At 47.0% G+C, this 13,669-nt stretch overlaps 1 protein-coding gene across 5 annotated transcripts in view; it reads left to right on the top strand.

The window, feature by feature from the left end:
* Positions 1-5,369, top strand: part of LOC119453834 (uncharacterized) — an 80,857-nt gene extending 75,488 nt beyond the window's left edge. For all 5 annotated transcript variants that reach the window (XM_049666859.1, XM_049666860.1, XM_049666856.1 and 2 more), the window contains exon 14: positions 4,512-5,369. In XM_049666859.1, the coding sequence (XP_049522816.1) occupies positions 4,512-4,555 (44 nt within the window). In that variant the 3' untranslated portion in view covers positions 4,556-5,369. The remainder of the gene's footprint in view (positions 1-4,511) is intronic.
* Positions 5,370-13,669: the final 8,300 nt, after the last annotated feature.

Genomic DNA, 13,669 nt, shown 5'->3' with positions numbered 1-13,669 from the left:
GGTGCATGAAATAGAGACAAAAACATACCTGCCAACCTGTGAACCTTAAAGTTTGTATAAAGAACTCATGGACAATAACAAAAAAGAGGTGAGGGTGGTAGCAAATATTTTATTAAAGGGACTATGAAACAGTTTATCGAAGTCGAAAAATGCACTTGAAGTTGAAGTAAAGTATTTTAGAAATACTTTGCCGCAAAAAGTACTTCAGTGCGTTCAGCAGAAGTGGAGTTATTGGCAACCAAATTTCGCCTTTGACCCCTGTTGCTGTGCTCCCGCTCCTTCTTCAATGCCTTGCACTGTAAAGGCTACGGTGCAGTGGGACGTGCCCACAACGCTCTGCCTACTGGGCGTCACTGTGGTGCGCAGTTATAATTTGATTTTGGATGTTCACGTAGACGCCACTATTTCTAATTTGGTGCCTATGATGTGCCAAACAAACAACAAAGGAGGTGTTGGCCACACATAGGTGTCCTCGGCGAGCGGCAGTGCGCTTAGACTCAGTGAAGAATGGGTCCATTGTGGTAGTCCGCGGCGACCACGGTATCTACGCTACGTTGCAGACGCAGCTACATGCAATTGTAGTGTGTATGCGCAGCATGTACTTTGTGCATGACAGGGCTGATGTGCTGCAGTCTGGCAGTGCTGCATGGTGTGAACTGGCTTTGTCCTGTGCCAGCTTGAACAACGGATAGTAGCCACATTCAACTTGTGCAGTTTGAAGTACTGTCAATAACTCAACATGGGGGGAAGCGACGTCTGCCAAAGCGTCTAGCCAGGAGCGGCCAGAAGTGAACGCACACTGGCAAGCGTACATGTGGTTCGACTGTAAGTTTCGTGTGGTACAAGGCTGTTTGAGTGTTCAATAGTAATTGAAATTAGCGAGACCCATCGGCTACGACACCGATAAACAGGGTGGCCAAAGTTGAATTCCTACGTGGGTGGCCGCTGTTGAGCATGAACAGACGATAGTCGGCTTCTTCTGGAAGTACGTAATTCTTGCTGAAATTTGAAAGCAGATTTTCACTTACTTCAGCCTGTTTATTATACTGTGTTAATAAATATATGTAGTAACAGTAGGAAGAATCGGACTCATCCAAGCACCTTTTTTATTGATGTCAGCTATCAGCCAACAGCAGCCATCTATGGGAATCTTGCATATGATGACATATGCAAGCCGCCAGCACCTTCGAGGTGTGTGAGGAGAAGACCTCATTTAAAAAGAGAGTGTTTGAGAAATAGGTGACTTCATGCTCCACTTGTGAGCACCACGTGCTGCGCATGTCTAAAATTTGGCTGAGAAGTTCACAGCATGCTATTTGCATGCTGTGAACTAGCATACTGTGTTCACAGTTGCTATTTGCAGCCGAGTTTTTTGTTTTTTTTTTTCACCAAGCCCGAGGGGCTTGGTGAAAGCATACGCCTTTTAAAAGGAAAGATTTTCTTTGCAAAACTTGCCATGTTTTCCTGACCGTGGCCATAGCCAAATAGGCCAACCAATCACAGTGGAGGACATGCTCCATGCACTGCTGGGCTTCTTGCACTAACACCAGATAGTGTTCGCCTCCTTGCATCTGCGGCAGCAGCGGCGGCATTGCATTAGCCTCTCTACAGTGCCTGAATAAAGTCTTTCGTGTCACTTTGTGTGGACATTCAATAAACACAAACTCGTGTTTTGACTCTTTGTGCACTCGCACATAGCTTTACTGTACTGTATATAAATTCTAACTTGTTGGATCTGCTTCAGTTTTTACATATATACTTCATTAGCAATAATTTACCTTTAGACGCAGTACACAAGCCATAGCGAACTTCTACTCCAGTGGCTGCTGCGTATGGTGCGGCCACCGGAATAGAATGTATGCGTGACACCATGCTTGGTAATGTACAGTATAGACCACTTATAACGTAACCGCTTATAGTGCAGGACCGGATATAGTACGATCTTTTCAGACTCCCGTTAATTTTCCCATAGCACTCCATGTATACGCATACCGCTTACAGTGCAGCCGTGTGAGACGAAGTACCGGTTATAATGCAGCTTCCGCGGGAAAATCTCGCCGACAAGGGCGGTAGAGAGCACGCTTCTCAACGAGGTGCGCCCACCGATGGGGGAGGAGACCAACGAGGGCAATGCGGAGGAGAAGCATGAGACGTGCAGCATGAGTCCAAGGGCGATAAAATCGTCGCCGCGCGCCGTATGTGCGAGTGAAAGCACGCGGGGGACGCGCGCCTTCACGAAAAGCGAACACAGAGCGGAGAGCAAACGCGACTTCCATCGTGCGAAAGGCCGTGGGGATATGGGAGGGAGAGGGGGGGGGGCGACGCTGTGCTGCAGCACCAAATGCGTATCTTGCAACCGGGGCAAGGGGAACTAGCCACGCAATCTCCAACACAATTTCCCACATGAAAGGAGCAAAGCGGGAAGGCAGCACGGGAGGGAGGGAGGGGGGGTGGCGGCTTCTGCTCTGCCAACAAATGCGTTCGTGCCTGTGCTGGCTGTCGGTGTTGTCCCACCCACCGTATCTTGAAAGCGATTTCCGCACGGCTCTGACCTTTGTATGCGCTGTGTTTACGCTGCTCAGTTTCCGTTGAAGCGATAGACCGCACGAACCTTCGCTCGCTGCAGCGGCCGCGTTTCCCCACGCCCGCGTTTTGACAGTGGCTGTCTGCGGTCATTGAGTCTATTCATGTTTGCTTGTGCGCGTTGACACCGCTCTTGTTAATTCAGTTAGTTAATGAATGTGTCAAGTTTATGCAGCCGATAAAACTACTATCCCTACTCCTTATAGCTCTCTATTAATTTGCTATCGCAATTGATGCTTCGCCTTTCCGGCGAAACGAGACATTTATTTAATTATTACCTTGCTTCGTGCGAAGATCGTGGGTACTTGGACATTAACCTTTCAACGTTCGTAAATTTAAACGGATGCAAAACTCCCAGTCGCACGCTCCGATTCTCGGATACGCGAATGCTTGGTCTACATGTTTTGCATACGTGCAGGGCTTGAAAATTGTTGTTTTGGTTATAGTGCGGTACTGCTTAAAGTGCAGATATTCACGACTACGGCGACTTACGTTATAAGTGGTCTACCCTGTAGTTAGCAAGTGAATATTTACATGTTTGTACGGCCGATAAAACTACTATCGTTACTTCGCATAGCTCTCTACTAATTTGCTATTGCAATCAATGCTTCGCCTTTTGGGTGAAACTGCAAGTTTTTTAGATCACAGTGACTTTTTTTCGTGACTTTGCTGTTGCAATTTTGCCTGCTTCAGGGTCTTTGTCCAAATAAACTAGCTCAAAGTACATATCTCTGTAGGATATGGCATCTAGTGCTGCTACAAAAGAATGACAAGGGTAGCTTCACAATTTCATGTATGTGTTTTTTGTTGTTATTTTGTAGAACACAATCTAATTTTATAAATCTTGATGGAACCTTAATAAAATTGGAGAACAAGTGAAAATGAATAAATCTTACGAAACATCGGGTGGGTTGGCAGGTATGCAACGTGCTTTTTTTTTCATCTAATTTGCTGGATCTGGCAGATCCGTACTGAAATTTCCCTCTCCAGTGGCATTTGCTGGTGCATTTTTTCGGACAGTCAAACTTTGATAAATCAAACATGGATGTATAATTATCAGATATAACGAAGTAAATATAAAATACCCTGGAACCTTGTTGATACGATTATGCGTAATACGATTTTCGGGATGATATATTTTTTTTCTTCTTTTCCCTTAATACGATTTGGTTGAATAATACGTTGGATGATACTATTTTCGGATGATAATCTTTATTTTCCGGTTCCCGTGAAGGTCGTATGAAAGAGGTTCCACTGTATTTCTCATTAATATCAGCCATGTAATGAATATGTCAGATGTGATTTTATTTAACGAAGTTCCGATGTACCCTCTTGATTTCTGTCTTTCACTTGGAATAAACCACAGTCGTACATACCGTGTGCAGCAATGCCGCCACTAAATGTGCAATTTCTCAGCATAGTACAGATGGAACAGTCTTTTGGTTTGAGAAGAGATGTGGCTTGCTACGTTTTATCTTAAAGAGCACAGATGGCACCATCGTTCATTGCATAAGATGATTACATTTTTTGGGGGCCTCGGTGCGAAAGGCCCTGAATGTGCCTGTTGCATTTTTAATATAATTTATGTCACTTGCACCTAGTTGATAGTTCGCCTAGCAGCATGACATGTTATGCTATCTGTCAGTGTGGCCTGAGGCACTGAGCTGCAGAGCTCACGGTTGCAGGTTCTATTCTGGCTGTGGTGGCCACATCTTGATATGCAAGAAAATGCAGAAATGCTTGAGTACTTGTTTAGGAGTACTCAAGAGCCTTTAGGAGTACTGAAGAGCCAACCTCAGGGGGTCTCCCACTGCGGCATGCCTCATAATCAGATCGTAGTTTTGGCATGTAAAACCCTGGAGTTGAATTTAATTTTGGGGTTTTAAATTTGATTTGTCTTTGCCTTTTTTTTCTCTCTCTCTCTGCAGGGACCACCCGCAAGATCTGTCGCCTACCAATGTACAAAGTCTGATGTCAAGTTGTCTTGAGCGTCCGCAGCCTGATTTTTTTCAGCTGCAGTGATATTTTGTCTTTGCAATGCCTTGCCAAATGTGCCTTTCAGTTGTTATTTGATGGCCAGCGGTTTGCAACCATGCTCCAAAGTTAAAGGATCAAAGAGTGCTCGCATGGCAGATCTTTTGATCGTGACCCGCCAGTCATGTCGCAGATACTTTTAGTTTCACAGAGTAAAATTGTGCGCTTAATTTCAGCTCTCCAATGTGATAATGAAAATTTGCCTATTTTACATCATTCAAATGTGATGGCTGGTTTCCAAGCCTTTTGCATGTTCAGTCATGTGTTGGCCTTATATGCGTTCATTAGAGAGTTTTAGTGTGTCCGGTAATAGCAGGCATTCTGGGTGTTTTGCCAGATGGGTGGAGGCGTAAGAGTGAGCGGCTGGAGTGTCGCCAGTCACCTGGTGGCACAGAGCTCAACCTGACAAACACAGAGCTTGCAGTAACTAAATGTGTTATTTTTGGCTGCTGGTGTAAGTTTTCACATCGGTGTAAGTGTGCCACGGTTCTGCGCAGCCAGAAATCTGCACCTGCAGCGAAGTAGAATAAATACACTTGGTTGACGCATTAGCTCAGTGTTTGTCTGGTTGAGCTCTGTGCCACCAGGTAGAACCACCTGTCAAGCCGATCATGTTTATGCCTCCCGCCCATCCGGTAAAATGTCCAGTCTGCCTGGGTTTACCGGAAGACCGGGTAAACTAAAACTATCTATTATTTTTCTTCACACTTACTTTTTGAAGCTTTTTGCTGAATAAAAATTTCAAACTGAAACTCATGTGGCTGACTTTTCGTATTGAACATTTCGTAAAGAAAACGGGTGCCTTCATTTGTGCCGCAAAATAGTTTTTTTCTTTCGTCTTTAAGAACAGTCAGTGTGGTTACTTGTAAAACTGATGTAATGAAAACATGCTATATAGCAGTATCACTTAGATCTTTGGAACCATACTACCCACGCACTTGACTTTGGCATTGTTACATTAAGGAAAGGAGTCATTACTCGACCATACATGTCGTGTGCACAGATGGTACCGTTGTCACGCCACACATGACGCAGTCCAAGCTAAATTTAGCCTTGTGCGCATCTTTCAATATGTTCGGCCACCTGAGCAAGAATGGTCCCGTTTTAGAGAGCTCACTATGCTATAGTAGGTATAATTTATCAAACTCAAGCTGGTGTTCATTCCACTGGCCCACGACTGTATGAACGGGCCCGGATGGATGGAGGCGTAAAAATGAGCGGCTGGAGTGTTGCCCAGCCACCTGATGACACAGAGCTCAACCTGACAAACACAGAGCTTGCAGAAACTAAAGTGTTCGTTTTGGCGGAAAGATCTGTCGCCTACCAATGTACAAAGTCTGATTGCTTATATGTTGTATCCTAACACATTACAATAAATTGAAATATGCAATGTGAATGCGATGTACTTGCGTATAATTAAATTGCAATCCTTGTAAAAAATTCTCAAGTGCTCAAACACATGAGATGGTCGTTATTCGTTTGTTTCCCCACCAAGTTTAAGTGCGGCCGAAATGTTTCTGGCTGAAATATTAGCTTTGAATATAGTTAATGCACCCCAGTTTTCCTCTTATTTACCACTTTATTTTTCACTATGGGGTGCTTGGTGGACTAATCTAGTCGCCCTGCTTTGTCGAAATAGGTGGCAAGTTGGGTCATTTAAACAAATTTCAAAGTGGGTGGTTTAATTACAGCCTACGCAGTAAATTGTTTATTCGAGCGCTCCAGAGCATTACGACTGTTTTAGGAAAATTGTATAATGTAGTGTGGGAATCCTAGGGTCCCATAACCGCCGCACGGGCAGCGAACGTCGCGTCAAGCGCATGCGTGCCAGGGAGAGTTGGGAGAGGGGAAACTTTCCTTCCGCGGGGCGGCGCGCGGGAATCGCAAGCGCTATCAGCGCCACCGGGTGGGTCACGGGGGAAACTTTCCTTCCGCGGGGCGGCGCGCGGGAATCGCAAGCGCTATCAGCGCCACCGGGTGGGTCACGTGAGATCCCGCTGATATCGCCCGGGTCTCTTTGGTCTCCAGCAAGCGGCGACGGCGGAAGTCTCCGCCGCCGCTCCCGATTCCCGCACGTGGTTAGTCAACCACGTTCTTGCCGCGGCAAACGCCGCGGCCCCCCCAGTATTCCCCAGTTGGTAAGTCGGAAGCCCTTCTTTACCTAGTGTATTATTCTCTTCGAGGGAACCCTCAGCGATGTCAACTATAGCTAGCTGGCCTGCTCGAAGTGTTAGTTGCAGTCGTAATAAATGCTTTCCGAGTGTACACGTGGTTGTCGTCTTTTGTTTCCTCGAGCTTGTACCGGACCGCGGTTGATGCGCAGGCATGCGCCAACCGCGGGGCTCGGTGTGTCGAGGCAGAGGGCCGCTGGCATCCCCCCCATATCCCGACATTTTGGCGTTCCCAACGTGGGGCAAGCTCTTGGAAAACGGGACGACGATCGGTTCGGATGCGCGGAAGCCTGAAGGCTTTATCCGGACCAGCGTTAGGCCTCAGCCGAAGGCGTGATTGCTAGCTAGATCTGTGTGTGCTTTCTTGAGGGCGAGTTAACGCTGCGCCAGTGTCGCCGAACTCGTGTAGACGCTGAGATTTGCAGCAAGTTTTCTTTTAAGAGTACGCCCGAAGCGAGTGAGTGCAGCAGCCGACGCGGTGGTCGATTTTCCCTGTACATATGTAAATAGCCTCCTTTCTGTATCTTTGGCTCTGGGAGCTGGGCGCCGGAAACGCTGGCTAGGACGTCAGCGGGGCGCAGTCCCAGGAGTCTGCTCGGAAGCTGCGTGTTGAGCAGCGAGCGGGGACCACTTAGCTAGGCCTTCATCTTCTCGCGGCGGCTCATTGGAACCCTTTATGGGTCTTTTGTGGCATTGGTATCCGTCATGGACGCGATTAGGCCTAAGGCTCTGCGGAGCTGCCGGTCGCATGTTCGAAGACGACCATGCCGTGACATTTAGCGGGTGCAACCGGATTCGCTAGTTCTACTATACTCGCCCGAGCGGAGAAACCTCGTTCGAAATAGAAAGCTTATTTTGTTCAGATGAACTCAATATTTTGCGGGCGGAATAACCGAAATCTCGGGGGACCAGAGAGCGCTTTGTTCATACGAGCATCGCACACTTTCGCGCTGTATCGGACCGGAAAAATTCGGTCGAAGCGAATAACTTCATTCAAACGAACGGGATTGTTTTTCTTTCTCGTTGCCGCATAAAGCTATGCGGTAGACGGGTGGTTCAGCATCGTGTCAGACGGCCGACGCTGCGGCGGCCTCTACTGCCTTAATTCTAAGTGTTTGTGGAGTGCATTTGAGCGACTTTGCAGAACGAGTGAAGCCGCCTCGACTTGCTATTGCTGCCATGGTCCACGTCCCTGCCTGCTGTCTCGGCCCCTCCCTGTTCGCGGCCCGATGCAGCAGCACATGACAGCCACGAGGAGGGAGGCCTACCATCATACTCCCACGAGGGTGCGTCGGTGCGAGGTTCATCGTGCCGGCGCGTGCGCCGCTTCGAGAAAGTCCTGACCCGCTGTTCCCGGGTGGACATTGCGGCGCGCATCTTGAGGGCAAGCCATCTTCAGCCCCGTCATCGTCAACCACTGTGACGGCTGCCACATGTGGGCGGCCGCCACACAACACAGTGCTGCCTATCAACGTGGATTCGGACATTTCCTGCCGGAGTTTACCATCGCATCTGCCCGGATACTTTGTCAATGCCGTCGTTCCAGCGATTTCTCCGCCGTAGGGCAATATTTAAGGGTGGAGGGATGTGGGAATCCTAGGGTCCCATAACCGCCGCACGGGCAGCGAACGTCGCGTCAAGCGCATGCGTGCCAGGGAGAGTTGGGAGAGGGGAAACTTTCCTTCCGCGGGGCGGCGCGCGGGAATCGCAAGCGCTATCAGCGCCACCGGGTGGGTCACGTGAGATCCCGCTGATATCGCCCGGGTCTCTTTGGTCTCCAGCAAGCGGCGATGGCGGAAGTCTCCGCCGCCGCTCCCGTATTCCCGCACGTGGTTAGTCAACCACGTTCTTGCCGCGGCAAACGCCGCCCCCCCCCCCCCCCCGTATTCCCCAGTTGGTAAGTGGGATGCCCTTCTTTACCTAGTGTATTATTCTCTTCGAGGGAACCCTCAGCGATGTCAACTATAGCTAGCTGGCCTGCTCGAAGTGTTAGTTGCAGTCGTAATAAATGCTTTCCGAGTGTACACGTGGTTGTCGTCTATTGTTTCCTCGAGCTTGTACCGGACCGCGGTTGATGCGCAGGCATGCGCCAACCGCGGGGTTCGGTGTGTCGAAGCAGAACGCCGTTGGCCCCCCCATATCCCGACATTTCAAAATGTCGGGATATGGGGGGGATGCCAGCGGCCCTCTGCCTCGACACACCGAGCAGCGAACCGCGGTTGAGGCGCATGCCTGCGCATCAACCGCGGTCCGGTACAAGCTCGAGGAAACAAAAGACGACAACCACGTGTACACTCGGAAAGCATTTATTACGACTGCAACTAACACTTCGAGCAGGCCAGCTAGCTATAGTTGACATCGCTGAGGGTTCCCTCGAAGAGAATAATACACTAGGTAAAGAAGGGCTTCCGACTTACCAACTGGGGAATACTGGGGGGGCCGCGGCGTTTGCCGCGGCAAGAACGCGGTTGACTAACCACGTGCGGGAATCGGGAGCGACGGCGGAAACTTCCGCCGTCGCCGCTTGCTGGAGACCTAAGAGACCCGGGCGATATCAGCGGGATCTCACGTGACCCACCCGGTGGCGCTGATAGCGCTTGCGATTCCCGCGCGCCGCCCCGCGGAAGGAAAGTTTCCCCTCTCCCAACTCTCCCTGGCACGCATGCGCTTGACGCGACGTTCGCTGCCCGTGCGGCGGTTATGGGACCCTAGGATTCCCACAGTAGCTAGATGCACTGGAACAACTAACGGCTGCCGGAAACAAATTTATGGTTGGGTGTTATGGTTGATGCACATGTGAAGTTACAAGTTTGTGGATGAAGTACTCCCTAATTTGCTCAAAATTTCTTTAGGAAGTGCTCAAAAGCATTCTATGCTGGCACTGGTTCAAATGGGCGAGTCGTAAGAGTGTAAAGATTTAGAGTCTGGCTTATAATTACCAACAGCTGAAATTCTGAATGCAGCTGTCGAAGGGACAGCTTCGGTGGAAATTCTATGTTATTATGCGAGGTAGCGTAAGTCGGCAGTCTTTTATTTAGACCTTCTACACAGCTCAGGAGTGCCTTCAATATTGTGTACAAAATTTATTCTATTTCCCTGTATTTATTCTTAATTTATTCAAACGAACGTAAACCAATTGAAACCAGCTTGAACCACAACCTTTTTCTTTTTTTTTACTCTGGAGTTGAACTGCAACAACCGTTTTTGCTGAACCGGAACGTATTACCTGTAAAAGAGAGAGAAAAAAAGGAATTGTTTCGGTTCGACACTATGTGTTCGAGTGCTCCAGCAGGAACTTCTTGCCCCATCCGCCCCAGCACCCAAAGGCGCAGCAAGGGCGTCGCTGTTGCTTTGTGCTCGCCGTTATTTCGCTGTCACAGTAAAAGCTGCGCAAACTAGAAGATGCCTGCGGAAACCATATCGGGCCAACCAGACGCGAAAACAAAACCGCACGTATACAGCGCAGAGCGCGATTAATTTCGTTAGTGTTGCCAGAGGGCCATTTTTGAAGCAATATTTCTAACTTGCAAGTCGATAAAATGTCGCCACTTGTTCATTCAAGTAACTAAAAGAAAGTAGTGGATTTCTAAACAGAAACTTCTGTCGCAAATAGACAAAAAAATGTTGTCGCAGTTTCACCCGAAAGGCGAAGCATCAATTGCGATAGCAAATTTGTAGAGAGCTATTCGGAGTAAGGATAGTAGTTGTATCAGCTATACTAACTTGGACATGCAGCAGCACCGGCAACACACAGAACAGTTGTCGGCGCCGTCGGCGTTTTGCCCGCGTTCGCACAAAACGCGCGCGGCGTTGGTGACTGTTGCCGGAGCCTCTGGGGGCGGCTGGGAGGTTTTCGACGAGATCAGAATGGGACACTCGTCGAGCAGCGTCGGATGTCTTTACCACCTTCTCGCCTCACAACGTTTTTATATAAATAGGCATTTTGTGCCGCAGCTAAACATCGCGGGCCGCAGCTAAACGCCAGCCGAGCGTCATCTGCTACAGCACCTGGCGGCGAGACCGGAAAGGCAATCCTAGCTGCCCAATTAAGCTAGGATACATAATAGAAAAATCGTACTTATGTTGGCACAATTCTTAGAGAAAACTTGACATAAGTCGCAATTGATTTGTTGGATTATGCCAGTGTGCAGCCGACAGAGCTTGCCCACTTTCAAAAGTGGGAGGGGGGCGGCCAATGTAGTTCACTTTGCCCTTTCATTTCTGACTGTGGGGGCAAGAGGGAAGGGAAGACCAGACCCCCATTATTAGGGCTTCTAGCGGCGAGTGATCTTGGTCCGGACTTCAGGCGCCGTATTCTGAGTTTTCAAAATGGGGGGGAGCAAATGGCCTACTTTGCCCCTCCTCCCACTCACTTCTCACAGTGTAGAAGTGCCCCCCCCCCCCCAAACTTCGATAGATGCGCCTATGACACCAGACTTGTGCATGCGACCTTGCATGCTGTTTATTTTGAGCATTTGCAATAAGAATTGAAGTGGCCTGTAAACTAATCAAATACTTTAAAACGTTGCCCGTATACTTACTGGTGCGTTTGAAACCTTGCTCGCAATAACGCTTTAGAACACTTAAGGAATTTTTGAAAAGGCAATAATTCATCCACGCACATTTTACATCGTAAGCACGTTGCTCACAATGCATCTTCCCCTAATTTTCACTACAGATGTGATCTTGGTGGCGTTTATAGTTCCCCCGGGACCAGGGGATAAATTCTGCGTTGTTCGTATAACACCGCTACAACACTCTGTGTAGCTTGTATACAAGTACATATAGATTGCTACAAGGCCGCAAATGGTCCGCACACTTTTAACATTGTCTACACATTATACCCATAATTAACCTGCGCCTAATTTAAATCAAGTCTAAACAGCGTGCCTTCCTTTAGTTCACCGGGGAAACGTATTACGAACCCCGTATAAACCATAAAAAAGAGAGAAAAAGCAGCATTCAGTAAATATTTCAACATTTTTAATCAATCCAGAAATGTCAAAATTTTTTCACATTTAATATAACATGACCCTCACTTGCACCAAAAGTAGACTTCGCCAACGTAGCAGTTAAGCGTGGTTGATAATGGCAGTATAATATCTTTTTTTCAAATGCAGTATTATATGTACACGCATTTCTCTTTGCACAGAGATTTCCTTTTTCCCATTTTTGCAAAATGTTATCTTGTTGGCAGTTAATTGTAGTTGTGCCAGTGGAGCGGGCTGAAAGATGTGCGCTCGTGAAACACTCAAGACGATCAGGAGCTTGCATATGTAACTTTGCAAATGCTACAATTAACCCACCCACTTTGAATTATGCCTACACACCGCTCTTTATCTGGCCCTTACTTTTACCAATCATAAACGAAGCAAATGTCGCATAATGCATGGAAACATGCAAATAAATAGTTGAAGAATTATTGAACGCTCCTAATCAGGCCAGAATCGTTACAATCCTACGACACATTGTATTTCAGATGCCGCGCATGTCTATGAAATATAAACACTGTGTAACGCAGAGTTCTATCGGGACATTGCAAAATATAGCTGATAACACTAGCGTGATGCTTTCCAACACTTCCTTACTTCTTTATTTTTATTTTTTGAAAAAGTTGTATTTGAAGCACATGTATTAACACATGGATCTGCCATTGCGGTCCTGTCATTTTTGCTGAATTTTGTCTTAGTGACTCTTCTGCTTGAGTCAGGGCTGCGTGCTAAATCTTGCGCCATTCATGAAATTCTGTCTACGCTTTCGAGTGCTTCACTACGTAGTTTATTGCACAGGCCGTGACTAACCCTAACAATTTGAATTTTGCCTACACATAACATGTAATGCGCCCCTTATTTTCGCCAAATATAAACTTTGTGTAACATAGAGGTTTCTCGAAACACTAGGGAACATAGCGTGAAATGGCTATATAACGCTTTCGAGTACTTGGTGGACAAATTGTGTACAAACGCAGTATTTAATTGATCCATACGCATTTCACTTCGCACGGAAATCTGACATAGTGTTGCCTGCCTGTTTGTTAAATTTGAATTTGGTAGCATCTGTAGTTATGCCAGGACAGCGGGCAAAATTTCACGCCACTTCTAAATCACTCCCATAATGCTTCGGAGCACTTTAACACACTATTTATTTCAAAGGTCATAATAATTCCATATACGTTGAAGGCTTTGTCTATCTATTAACCATAATATGCCCCTATTTTCGCCGGATATAAACAATGTAACTTGTTATGTTTACCGAGGACACCGGAGAAGCAAACTACGAACCTTGTATGACGTATGAAAATTATGAATAAACGAGACTTCAGTAATTATTTTCAGTGCTTCCAATTAAGGTAGAAATATTAGAATTTCGTGACGCATATAAAAGTTGGTTTAACACAAAGTTCTTTCGGCAGATTGGGAAACATATATAGATAGCTGATAAAGGCAGTGTGACATTTTCTGAAACTTGCTTAAGAAATATTTTGGAAATGCTGTATTTGGTACACATGCATTTAACTTTCGACACAATTTCGCCATATATTAATATTTGCCATTCTCCTAAGTTTACATCTTGGCGGCATTTGCAGTTGTGCCAAGACTGCGTGCTAAATTTTACGCATCTCAATCATACACCCTTAGGAGCGCATGAATACGCAGTATACTGTATCCATAATTAGCACAAACACTTGGAATATACTCAATGCGTAACCCGTAACTTGCTCCTTATTTTTGAGAAATATTAACTCTTTGTAAACTAGAGTGCTTTCGGGACGCTGCGAAACCAGCTAACTAAATTAACAAGCAAGGCGTCATGCGCGCACATGCAAACATGAACACATCTTGCTCGATGTCCGCGGAAACTCGCTGTCAATTAAGGGGGGG

Source organism: Dermacentor silvarum, chromosome 5 (assembly GCF_013339745.2).
Source record: "Dermacentor silvarum isolate Dsil-2018 chromosome 5, BIME_Dsil_1.4, whole genome shotgun sequence".
Lineage (NCBI taxonomy): Eukaryota > Metazoa > Arthropoda > Arachnida > Ixodida > Ixodidae > Dermacentor > Dermacentor silvarum.
Note: the sequence above shows the minus strand (reverse complement) of the source record. Positions and strands in the feature narration are given on the sequence as shown.